Source organism: Anolis sagrei, chromosome 5 (genome assembly GCF_037176765.1).
Source record: "Anolis sagrei isolate rAnoSag1 chromosome 5, rAnoSag1.mat, whole genome shotgun sequence".
NCBI lineage: Eukaryota > Metazoa > Chordata > Lepidosauria > Squamata > Dactyloidae > Anolis > Anolis sagrei.
The window spans coordinates 89,804,065-89,817,727 of NC_090025.1; the positions used below are offsets into that span (position 1 = coordinate 89,804,065).

General features: G+C 43.1%; 1 protein-coding gene across 13 annotated transcripts in view; it reads left to right on the top strand.

The window, feature by feature from the left end:
* The window catches only part of PPFIBP1 (PPFIA binding protein 1), a 218,219-nt gene that overhangs the window by 187,110 nt on the left and 17,446 nt on the right, over positions 1-13,663 (top strand). For all 13 annotated transcript variants that reach the window (XM_067468858.1, XM_067468860.1, XM_067468861.1 and 10 more), the window contains one exon: positions 2,058-2,146. In XM_067468858.1, coding sequence (XP_067324959.1) covers positions 2,058-2,146 — 89 coding nt within the window. The remainder of the gene's footprint in view (positions 1-2,057; positions 2,147-13,663) is intronic.

Below are 13,663 nucleotides of genomic sequence, written 5' to 3' on the forward strand. Positions count from 1 at the left end.
GTTTGAAATTCTGTGATAAAGTAATGTGAGTGTTCAGAAGCTGCAGTGTGTTATTAATGTTATTTTAAACATGCAACATTGCCTGATTTTACCTTTATAAAGATTTTAGCTGATGTCTTCTGGTGTCTCTATTTATTTATTTATTTATTTCATATATTTATATCCCGCCCTTCTCCCCACAAGGGGGACTCAGCGCTGCCTCACATGAGTATCAGAGGATGCTAACCTCATAAATACCATAAAAATTACAATTTATAATAAAATCATTTTAAAACATTCAACTGTCTGTTTCAGCAAAAAGTAATATATTTGAATGTGTTGTCATTTAGCGTTTCTTTAGAATGGAACTGTTTATTTAATGCTTTTAAGCTTTTGTAATAGGCTTTTCAGGTACTTTGTTCTTAACATTTGCCATCCATTGGGGACCCCCTCCCCCCATCACCAACTGTCACTCTGGGCCAGAGCGAAGAGAGGGGAGGCCAGGCGACAGCACCATCTTGTCTCCTGCATTTGCCATCCGTTGGGGACCCCTCCCCCCAGCACCAACTGTCACTCTGGGTCAGAGCGAAGAGAGCGGAGGCCAGGCGACAGCACCATCTTGTCTCCTGCTATTTGCCATCTGTTGGGGACCCCTCCCCCCAGCACCAACTGTCACTCTGGGCCAAAGCAAGGAGAGGGGAGGCTGGGGGACAGCGCCATCTTGTCTCCTGCATTTGCCATCCACTGGGGACCCCTCCCCCCAGCACCAACTGCCACTCTGGGCCAGAGCGAAGAGAGGGGAGGCCAGGGGACAGCACCATCTTGTCTCCTGCATTTGCCATCCGTTGGGGACCCCCTTCCCCCAGCACCAACGTTCACTCTGGGCCAGAGCGAAGAGAGGGGAGGCCACGGGACAGCACCATCTTGTCTCCTGCATTTGCCATCCGTTGGGGACCCCCTCCCCCCAGCACCAAAGTTCACTCTGGGCCAGAGCGAAGAGAGGGGAGGCCAGGTGACAGCACCATCTTGTCTCCTGCATTTGCCATCCGTTGGGGACCCCTCCCCCCAGCACCAACTGCCGCTCTGGGCCGGAGTGAAGAAAGGGGGGCCAGGGGATTGTTCCACCTTGTCTCCTGTGCTATTCTAATAATATGTTATAATTTAATATATAATATATTGTGTATACATATAATATTGTAATGTAATGCAATATAATACTAATAATAATAATAATATGATATTATAATTATATATTTATAATACATGTAATATTACTAATAATATTACAGTATAATTGATATAGTTCAATATAGCAATATTTAAAACTGATATTGTACTATGTTAATAATACATTGTATACCTTGTAAGCCGCTCTGAGTCCCCTTCGGGGTGAGAAGGGCGGCATATAAATGTCGTAAATAAATAAATAAATAACATGATGTGAGCTGATTTGAATCCTATCAAAGGAGAAAGGCAGAAATTGTCTATTCATGGAGTCAATGTGCAGTGGAAAACCTCCCATTGTGAGTTTGTTATTCCTTGTAACGAACTCACAGTGGAGGTTTCCACTGCACGTTGACTCCATGAATAGGCAATTTCTACCTTTCTCCTTTGATAGGATTCAAAGAAGCTCACATCATGTTAAAATTAATAAATACTGGAACAGCTCACTGTTTCTTCTTGATCAATAAAACAGCATGCATTAGAAATATGTATGTATATTTGCCATACAGCAAATACTCCCAAACCCCAAATCCACAAGCAGCAATGCCATTCTTGCTCCAAAGCATAAAATGCATTATGCAAGACTTTAAAGCTTCGCTGACTTCTTTATCAGGCAAAGATGTTAAAAATTATATAGGAGAGATATGATGTTGATGATGTTAGAGTTGCATGGCTTGTATTCTGAGATGTTGTGAATTAAGGTGATCTGGAGGGATTTCACTCCCCTAATTGGCCTTGTGAGGAGTATGGATATAAAGCAATAGCTGGATTTCAAGAGAAGTTACTTTTCTGTTGCTAAAGGAGCTGACATTATCTGTCTTTTATTGCATAATTACCAGTCTTTTTATTTGCAGGATGGTTGGATGATATTGGACTGCCTCAGTATAAGACACAGTTTGATGAAGGAAAAGTGGATGGGCGAATGCTTCATTATATGACAATTGTAAGGAAGAAATAAATTAATTAAATTTCAGTTTTCATGCCTTGGCTCTTTTACCAAAGCTTTTTGGTCTCATTTTCCTACCCAATCTGGCTGCAATCTTGTCTTGTCTGGTTTTCCTGCTCGCTTCCCTGAAAATAACCCTGATTATTCTTGCATACTGCCTCTAACATCTTGTCTTCAAGATTGTATGTGTTGTGCCACTTTTAGAAGCTCTCTTTTCTCAAAGTGCCCCCCCCCCCCCCGACAAATCCTTTTACTTCCATGCCTGCCTGTTCTTGGCACATATTTATCAGAACACTGCATTTGTAGGCTTTAGCTTAGAATATTTAATCTGTATTCAGAAGCACATAAGTAAACAGTATTAGGTATCCTTTTCTTTTTTAAAGTTTTTTTTTAAAGAATAAGGTATCTCTAATAGACTGGAGAAAATGAGAGTAGAAGCCCAAAAAAAGATATTTTACAGCAGTGTGGGAACAATTTGTGGAAGGGAAGTGGGAAAGGGAGAAGTGGGGAGAGATGGGGGGAAAGGGGAGAAAATCAAACAAGAACAAAAAAAAAGACAACGAATACTCTTTTTGATCTGTCACTTCCAGGTTCTTCTGGGTTGTGTTGTCAATTCTTTCCATTATTCTTATGGTTCTTCTGCCGTCGGGTTTCTTATTGTCTTTGGACCTTTGAGATTTTTATTGTGTTTCTTTCTGTGTTATCTTTCGTAATAAATTCAATATATTTCCCCAGTTTGTTTTTTGTCTTTTTATATTATTGTTTGTTATTCTTTGCATAAGTAAGTCCATGTTCATTATGTCCCACACTTTCAATAAACAATTTCCAGTGATCGTTATTTCATGGGATTTCCATAGTTTGGCCACATTAATCCTGGCCACCTTTACCATGTAGATAAAGATTCTGTTTATATTTTTCTCCATCTCGAAGTCTGTGATGCGTAATAAAAAAATACTCCGGTTTAAATTCAAAATTTATCTGTAGAATTTGTTCTATCTTTTTATGTATCATGTGCCAGAAGGATTTGATCTTCTTGCACTTCCACCACATGTGTATGAAAATGCCAGTGTTCTTCCTACATTTTCGACATTTGTTGCTGGTTCTACCTTTATTGAATTTAGCCAGTTTTTCTGGTGTTAGATGCCATCTCTAAAACATCTTATACCAGTTTTCCTTAAATTCCACTGAATAGGTGAATTTTTGTTTCTTCGTCCATGTCTCTTCCCACTCTGACATGCTTATTGATCTACCTATGTCCCTGGCCCATTTTATCATGACCTTATTTACCTGCTCTTCTTCTGTTGACCATGCTAATAGTTGGTATAGTTTTTTTGTTAGTTTCGTCTCTGTTTTTATTATATTATCCCAAAAAGTCTCTTTCGTTTCAAAACCTGTCATTCTATCTATCTGGAAGTTTTCTTTAATCTGCCAGTATTGAAACTATGAGAGAGTCAGGTCGGTCGATTTTAATTCTTCTTGTGGTTTTAGAGAAATTCCTTGTTTGTCTATTTTAAGCATTTCTGTCTTGGTAGTTCTCTCATATGAGTGTTGCAATCCAGAGCAGGGAACGAGGCCCTAAGATAACTATCCACCACACTTGGTTGTGAAAAACAATCCTTTTTTATTGAAGAAAAATGGTTACAAAATAAAGGAAAAATGCAAGTCAAAAGCCACAGCAAAATCAGCAAATATGAATTTAAATGGGCATTTAAATGGGCAAAGCAAAACCAAAAGCCTCACTGGGAAAATACTGGAATCTGTTAGCAATCCACTAACCGTACTTGATATCCTAGAAATCTTTCCAAACTATGGCCAGGGAACCGGGAGAACTGCCAAGGTCTTCATCAATTCTGAAACGATGCCTGAACTGAGGCAATCAGCCTGGCGTATTGCAATTAAAACTCAAGAATCGGTTCCGTGAACCGCCCTTCTGTTTTGAAGCCAATGTTTTTAATTCGGGAGGATCGACGCAAACTGAGTGTTTTACTTCTGTCTTCCCAAATTTGCCCCCTTCTGTTGTCATTACAGTTAACAGGTGCAGAAGGGAGGGAAAGTTCAAGGTCTCCCTCTGAAACATTCTCAGGAATACTGGTACTTTCATTTTCCAAATCTACAGAAGTTCCTTCCTCACTAATTTCAGGAACATTGGCATTTTCCAAACCTACAGCAGTTTCTTCCTCACTAATTTCAGGAGCATTGGCATCAAAAGGTACATTTCCACTAGCATCAGTAAATATACTTTCATTAGCATCAGGAGGAACAGAGAATCAGGTTCAAGTTCAAACTCAGACTGAACCCCAACACTATCCCCCCCAAGCCCCCCCCCTTGGCCCTCCCCAAGGCCGGGGCTTGGCAGAGTAAGCTCGATGAAAGCGAGCGACAAGGTCAGGAGCATGTACGTCCCGAGCATCAATCCAGGATCGCTCCTCAGGTCCATACCCCGTACAGTCGACCAGATACTGTAGTCTGCGGTGTCGGAAGCGGGAATCTAAAATGTTTTGAACTTCAAACTCCGCTTCCCCCTCCCGAAGTACTGGGGGAGGTGGCGGTCCCCTCCCCGGATCTGGACGTACCCCCTCTGCCGGTCGTAGCAAAGACCGATGAAACACAGGGTGAATACGCATGTCCCGGGGAAGTTGTAACTTGAAAGTCACTGGGTTGATACGAGCCAACACACGATAAGGTCCCACAAACCGAGCATCAAGCTTCCAGCAGGGTCGTTGGAGGGGGAGATGTTTGGTAGACAGCCACACCCGTCCGCCTACCTGGATCTCTTGCCCTTCCTGCCGGTGTTGGTCAACAGCCCGTTTGTAATCCAATTTGGCTTGCTCCAGCTGTGCCTTTAGAACTTCTTGTACCGCGATTAACTCCTGAAGCCAATTTTCTGCGGCCGGAACATTCCCCAACTCTATTATCGTTGGGTAGTAGCGAGGGTGGTATCCATAGTTGGCGAAGAACGGAGCCTCCTGGGTGGAACTCTGCGTGGCGTTATTATAAGAGAATTCTGCCAGTGAAAGCAAGGATGACCAGTTGTCTTGTTGATAATTGACATAGCATCGTAGATATTGTTCCAAAGTAGCGTTGACCCTCTCTGTTTGGCCATCTGTCTGAGGATGGTGCACGGTAGACATCCGGGCGTCGATGCCCAATAATTGTTGAACCGCCTTCCAAAACTGCAAGGTAAATTGTGCTCCTCGGTCGGTAACAAGGCTCTTGGGTAATCCGTGGAGACGAAAGATATGGTGTAGGAACAGATCCGCTGTCTCTCTTGCCAATGGCAAGCCGGCACAAGGGATGAAATGCGCCATCTTGGTGAATAAGTCCACTACCACTAGGATTGTGGTATTTCCATTGGATTTTGGCAGATCTGTGATGAAATCTGCCGAGATGATTTCCCATGGCCTGGCTGGCGTGGGCATTGGTTGTAGTAAACCGGCGGGTTTGCCCACTTGATGCTTGGCCCGTTGACATACCGGACAGGTGGCCACATATTTCTCAACGTCCCGACGTATCTTTGGCCACCAAAAGTCTCGCAAAATCAACTGTAGCGTCTTGAATAGGCCAAAGTGTCCCGCTGGCCAACTGTCATGACATAACTTGAGGATCTCTTCCCTCTCGGGTCCCAAGGATACGTAAACCTGAGAGCATCGACACAGAAGTCTTTCTTTGACATGAAATGGAAACTGTACTCCCCGTACCAGCTGTTCCTGAACCCACAAATCTTGCTCTTGACGGGTTCGAATGCGTTCTAGTAGGGAAGATGCATCTGGAATCGCTGTCCTCGTCTTCCTTTGATCCGTAGGGCCTGACTGATTGGTCTTCCCATTGGTCTTTGCAGTTCCCATGGTGACTGCAAAGTTCTCAGGGCGCAACAGGGGTGACTCTGAAGTTTCTTCACGGCCTCTTGTATATTCCGGTTTTCTTGATAGAGCATCTGCTTGCTTCATCTGTGCCGGAGTTACATAACGGATCCGGAAGTGGAAACGTTCAAAGAAGAGCGCCCAACGCTGCTGCCGTTGATTGAGCTTTTTTGCCGTCCTGAGGTGCTCAAGATTGCGGTGATCTGTGTGTACTTCCACGGGGTGACGTGCCCCTTCCAGCCAATGTCTCCAGTTCTCAAACGCCATTTTGATGGCCAGTAATTCTTTTTCCCAAATGGTGTAATTCCTCTCTGGTGTGGTCAGCTGTCTGGAATAGTAGGCGCAGGGCATTAGATCTTTTCCCGCGGGCTGCAACAACACGGCGCCAATGGCCACATCTGAAGCGTCTGCTTGCACCACAAACGGCGTCTGGGGATCCGGATGTTGGAGGATTGGTTGAGAGGTAAATAGCTGTTTCAGCTTCTGAAACCCAATCTCCGCTGCCTCCGTCCAATGAAACGGGGTTTTTCCCCGCAGGCATTGTGTAATCGGGTCCGCCCAATGGGCAAAGTCAGGAATAAACTTTCGGTAGTAGTTGGCAAAGCCCATGAACCTCTGAATATCTTTTTTACTAGTGGGACCCTTCCATCCTAACACTGCCTCAACTTTGGCAGGGTCCATGGCGATGCCCTGAGGTGAGATTCGGTACCCCAAAAAGTCAACTTCAGTCAGGTCAAAAGCACATTTCTCCAGCTTGGCATATAATCCATGATCTCACAACCACTGTAACACAGCCCGCACATGTTGATTGTGAAGTTGTTGGTTCGGGGAGAAAATCAAAAAATCATCCAAATAAACCACTAGGAAACGGTCCAAAAAATCACGGAACACGTTCACAAAGTGCTGGAACGTGGCAGGAGCATTGCAAAGTCCGAACGGCATTACGAGAAATTCGTAGGAACCTAGACGAGTCTGGAACGCGGTCTTCCATTCGTCACCCTCCCGAATCCGGACCAAGTTGTAAGCTCCCCGAAGGTCAAGCTTGGTGTAGACTTGCGCCCCACGCAATCTGTCCAACAACTCGGGGATAAGCGGGAGCGGGTAACGGTTTCGGATGGTAATCTCATTCAGCGCCCGATAGTCATTACACAATCGTAGCTCCCCTGATTTCTTCTTGACAAACAAGACGGGGGCTCCAACTGGTGATTGCGAGGGCCGGATGAACCCCTTTCGCAGATTGGAATCTATAAAATCCCGTAGGGCCACCATCTCTGGCTCTGAGAGAGAATATAACCGGCCCCGAAGGATCGGGGCCCCAGGCACCAGGTCAATTGCGCAGTCATATGGCCTATGGGGTGGTAACTTCTCAGCTTCCTTTTCACTGAATACATCCCAGAAGTCCGAATATTTTTTGGGCAAAGTCACAAGGGTCTCGACTTCCCCGGCCTGACACACTTGAGCCACCAAACAATTTCGGTGACAATATTCTGAAGCAAATTGTAATTCCCCACATTCCCACGAAATCTGGGGGTCATGCAGTGTCAGCCAAGCGACACCCAACACGATGGGAAAATGCGGAACCTTGGTGACTAGAAAAGAAATATCCTCCACATGTTCTCGAACCCACATCCTTGTAGGTACTGTCCATTGACTCACTGGCCCCGATTTCAAAGGCCGGCCATCGATGGTTTGTACCACTTTCGGATCTTTCAGATCCCAATAATCCAATCCTAAGGAGTCTGCATAATCCCGGTCAATAAAGTTATTAGTCGCACCCGAGTCCACCATGGCATGGACTAACATGGGTCCTTTCTTGGCCGACCACAGTGTGACCAATAACAGGAACAGCACTCCAGTTTGTGGCTCTGTGGGGGGAGCAGCGACCGAGCCGGCGAGCCTTTCTACGCCCGGTCGAAGCCTTCCCCCGCCGGCTGTTGGGGCATATCCTCCCTCTCCGGCAACTCCACTGACGCCAACGCTGCCCTCTGCACCGGCCGCCGCTTTACTGGACACTCCCGTGAAAAGTGGCCTGCTGCTCCACAGTACCAACAGAGGTTTAAACGCTGGCGCCTGGCTTTCTCCGCAGCATCAATCTTGGGGCGGATGTGCCCCAACTGCATCGGCTCCTCCTCATCCAAGCTTGCCGTGGGCGGAACTGGCCGGCTGAGTGCCCTGGGTCCAGGGATCGGGACACCCTTCGGGACCGGCCGTTCAGACGCTCCACGGGTCCACTGCCGCCTCATGTGTAAGTTACCATCCAGCCGGAGACTCAGAGTGATGAGACCATCGAGGGTGGCAGGAAGGTCCGCCACCCGCAACACTTCCCCTTGTAGTTCTGGGGTTAACCCTTCCAGAAACTGTCCACGCAAAGCCACATCATTCCAGCCCACTTGAGGAGCCAGGGCCTTGAATTCCGCAATATAGTGGGCCAAAGGCTTGTCTCTTTGCTGTAGCCTACGCATCTTGCGGTCCGCCAACTCCTGAGTCACCTGTCCACCCCACGTGCGTTGAAGGTAATCCAAAAAGGCTTGAGCAGAATTCACTTCAGGGGCATTAGCATCAAGTAGTGTGGTAGCCCAAAGAGCCGCAGGCCCTTCCAAAAAGCTGAAAATAAAGGCTACTTTGTTTTCTTCTGTGGAAAATTCAGCCTCCCTGGCTGCCAAAAAGGAAAGACATTGTCTTTTGAAAACTCGAACCGCAGAGGCATCCCTTTTAAACTTGGTTGGCAGGGCTAATGATGGATGAGCCCCAGCCCTGGCTCTAAGACCTGCCAGTTCCTGTTGTTGAGTGGCATATAGAGCTTGCAATGCTTGGAAGTCTGCTACGGTGGGGGCCTGTGCTGGTGCTGCTGCAGGATTGGACATCCTGAAGAAATCCTGGTCTCAGCAGGGGAAACAAAATCACAAAGCCCAGAAAAATCAGCAAAAGTAATCCAAGCAAAATCACAAAGCCCAGAAAAATCAGCAAAAGTAATCCTGGTGGAGTAGAAATCAAAGGGATGATGGGAGTTCAGGCATACTGTTGCAATCCAGAGCAGGGAACGAGGCCCTAAGATAACTATCCACCACACTTGGCTGTGAAAAACAATCATTTTTTATTGAAGAAAAATGGTTACAAAATAAAGGAAAAATGCAAGTCAAAAGCCACAGCAAAATCAGCAAACATGAATTTAAATGGACAAAGCAAAACCAAAAGCCTCACTGGGAAAATACTGGAATCTGTTAGCAATCCACTAACCGTACTTGATATCCTAGAAATCTTTCCAAACTATGGCCAGGGAACCGGGAGAACTGCCAAGGTCTTCATCAATTCTGAAACGATGCCTGAACTGAGACAATCAGCCTGGCGTATTGCAATTAAAACTCAAGAATCGGTTCCGTGAACCGCCCTTCTGTTTTGAAGCCAATGTTTTTAATTCTTGAATTCGGGAGGATCGACGCAAACTGAGTGTTTTACTTCTGTCTTCCCAAATTTGGCCCCTTCTGTTGTCATTACAGTTAACAGGTGCAGAAGGGAGGGAAAGTTCAAGGTCTCCCTCTGAAACATTCTCAGGAACACTGGTACTTTCATTTTCCAAATCTACAGAAGTTCCTTCCTCACTAATTTCAGGAACATTGGCATTTTCCAAACCTACAGCAGTTTCTTCCTCACTAATTTCAGGAGCATTGGCATCAAAAGGTACATTTCCACTAGCATCAGTAAATATACTTTCATTAGCATCAGGAGGAACAAACAGAGAATCAGGTTCAAGTTCAAACTCAGGCTGAACCCCAACAATGAGTTGCCTCATTTAGAGAGAACCATAGCGGGGTTTTAGAGTATAGTCTTTCTTTGAATTTATTCCAGGTTTGGATGAGAGCTGATCTTATGAGATGGTTCTTAAAATTTTCTGTTTTTGATTCCCCCTCCCCTGTTTTTGATTCCCCCACAATTTGTGCCCCCCTTGCATCAAATTGTGGCCTTCTAGAGCAAGTATCTTCTTTTTTTCTAATAGACACCATCTCTTATCCAGCATAGTGCCGAGGCATCATGGTAGATCTGGAAGTTTGATAAAGCTAGTCCACCTCTTTTTTTGTCATCGGTTAAATTTTTTAAGTTAATTCTGTGTTTCTTCCCCATCCAAATAAATTTTCTTATATCTTTGTGCCACTTTTTGAAAGTTTCATTTGTTCTTATTATAGGTAGAGTTTGGAACAGGTAAAGTACCTCTGGGAAAATATTCATTTTTACTTCAGCTATTGTTCCTAGTAAAGAAAGATTCCCATCTTTTTAATTTCTCTCTTATTTCCGACCATTTCCTGTTGTAATTGTTTTTCAGTAGCTGCGCATTGCTGGTAATAATAATTCCTTAGTATTTTGTTTTTGTAAATATCCTGATGCCTAATTTATTCTGTAACCCCTCTTGCCTTTTAAAAATATATTTTTAGTCAGAATTTGTGTTTTATCTTTGTTTGGTTTGAAACCTGCCACCTTTCCGAATTTCTCGATTTCCTGCCACTATTTGTTTCTTTCTTCTAGCGCAGTGTTTCTCAACCTTCCTAATGCAGCGACCCCTTAATACAGTTCTTCATGTTGTGGTGACCCCCAACATAAAATTATTTTCGCTGCTACTTCACAATGGTAATTTTGTGACTGTTATAAATTATCATATACATATCTGATATGCAGGATGTATTTAATGCAAATACGCGATTTGCCCAAATTTGAATACTAGTGGGGTTGGAGGGGGGGATAATTGATTTTGTCATTTGGGAGTTGTAGTTCCTGGGATTTATAGTTAACCTACAATCAAAGCGCATTCTGACCTCTCCCAATGACAGAATTGAACCAAACTTGGCACACAGAACTCCCATGATCAAGAGAAAATATTGGAAGGGTTGGGTGGGCGTTAACCTTGAGTTTTGGAGATGTAGTTCACCTACATCCAGAGAGCAGTGTGGACTCAAGCAATGAAGGATCTGGACCAAACTTGGCACGGATACTCAATGTGCTCAAATGTGAACACTGGTGGAGTTTGGGAGGAAATAGACCTTGACATTTGGGAGTTGTAGTTGCTGGGATTTATAGATCACCTACAATCAAAGAGCATTCTGAATCCCACCAATGACAGAATTGGGCCAAACTTCCCACAGTGAGCCCTCATGACCAACAGAAAATACTGTGTTTTCTTATGGTCTTTGGTGACCCCTCTGGCATCTCCTCGCGACCCCCCCAGGGGTCCCGACCCCCAGGTTGAGAAGCGCTGTCCTAGCGGGTATTCTATAATACAGACAACATTGTCCGCAAAGGCATGGAACTTATAGACCTGTTTCTTTGTTTTTAATCTTTTCAATTCATTATTTCTTCTCAGGTTAGTTAGCAGAGACTCTAGAACTAATATGAACAATAATGGAAAGAGGGGGCATCCCTGTCTCGTTCCTTTGTTTATTGGGATATTCATTGATTTATCCCAATATCCAGATATTGTTATTTTTGCTGTTTGTTGGGTATATATTGATTTTACGGCATTTATAAAATAATATCCACCATCCATTCCACCCTGAGTTGCCTAAGGGCTGACCGCCCTGAGTCACCTAAGGACTGAGAAGGGCGATATACAAATTTAGTAAATAAATAATAATACATTTCTTTTAGTATTGAAGTTACAAAATTCCAATTTACATTATCGAATACCTTTTCAGCATCCATAAATAGCAAGGCGACTTTTTTTCATTGATTCCTTGTGTATCAGGGTTATTATCGCAAATTTCCATCTATCTGGTATTTTCCTTTCTTCCATTACTTTGTTCATGACTTTTTGAAGTGGGGGTATGAGTATGTCTTGGAATATGTTATAGTAACTCACGGTATAGCCATCCGGCCCTGGTGCTTTATTTGGCGGTAAATTTTTAATTGACTTTCTTATTTCTTCCTCTGAAATTTTCCCATTTAGAATTTCTCTTTGTCCTTCAGACAATTTATTTTAATATCTTGGTTCTCTAGATATTGCACTACTTTTTCTTTGGATATGTTTTTATTTGCATATAGTTGTTTGTAATAATTAACAAATTGGTAAATAATATCTTTAGTGTGATGGTAGCTTTCCCGTTCCTTTACTATTTTGGTTATGCATCTATCCTGTTTTCTTTTTGCAGTTTTTCTTGCTAGCCAGTTACCTATTTTATTTGCTTTCTCGAAGTATTGTTGTCTTGCAAATGTAAGTTTTTTCTCCATCTCAACTAAATGAAATGTGTTCATTTGTTTCCTTAGTAGGTCCAGTTGGTACTGAATATTTTTGTCCTGGAGATTTATTCTAGCCTTTATTTCCATTTTTAAAATGCATCTATCCTAGTCTTCTATTTTGTTATAATCTCGCTCCCCCCCCCCCCCCCTTTTGTCTTATGCTCTCCCATGTAAGCCTTACTGGCATCCTCTATTATATCTATTGATGTATCTTTTTCTGTATTTAATTTAAAGTATTCCATTCATATTTCCTTGTTTTTTCCCTGTTCTTTCAAGCCTGTAATTAAATTATCATTTAATCTCCATTTTCTTACTCTGTCTTTTTCTTCCATATCTTCTATTACTATTTCTGGAGGGGCATGCTCTGAGTTTGAGATGGGGAGTATTTCGGTTTTGGTTACTTTTATTATTGTTGTTTTTCTTCTCCATATAAAACCATGTTTGGTGGTCATTGGAAAAGAAAGTATAATCCCTTTCATTTCCATGACAGTGTTTCCAGATATCATGAAGGGCAAGTTCTTCTTTTAATTGTATAAAGCTTTTTGGTAATTCCCCTACTGTCTTTGCCTTTTTTGTCTCCTCTTTTTGTTGATTTGTCATCTGTTTTACTTATAATACCATTAAAATCTCCCATTTTCAACAGATCATCATATTCTTGCTCCGAAATCTTTTCCCTTAGTGTCTCCACAAATTTACTTTTTGTACCGTTTAGAGCAGGGGTCCTCAAACTAAGGCCTGTGGGCCAGATCAGGGTCAACCTAAGTCTGAAACAAAAGCACACAACAACAGCTGAACATAAGATTAGTTTTATTGATTGTGTTATATGTCGACTATTTTAACTGAAAATTGTTTAACTGCTATTTTATATGTATGTGTATTCTGTGTAGGCATCGAATTGTGCCTTTTTGTAAGCCGCCCTGAGTCCTCCCTTGGGGGTTGTGAAGGGCGGGGTAGAAGTACTCGAAATAAATAAATAAATAAACAATCCTATCTCATCAGCCAAAAGCAGGCCCACACTTCCCATTGAAATACTAGTAAGTTTATGTTTGTTAAAATTGTTCATTTTAATTATTGTATTTTTTAAAAGGTTTTTTGCACTACAAATAACCGGGGCGGCTCAACCCATTACGCAAAGTAAGCATTGGCAGTATAGTTGATTTTGCCCAGGGGCGCTCTTGAGGCGCTCTTGGGGGAAAATAGACCTTGACATATGCAAGTTGTAGTTACTGGGATGTATAGTTCACCTACAATCAAAGAGCATTCTGAACTCTACCAATGATGGAATTGAACCAAATATGGCACACAGAACTCCCACAATGAACAGAAAATATATATCAGTAATTGGTTGGGGGGGGGGTTGCCAAAATACTGTTTGCTTACCGTTGAAAATTACCTAGGGCCGCCTCTGCAAATAAGATATGTCCAGTATGCA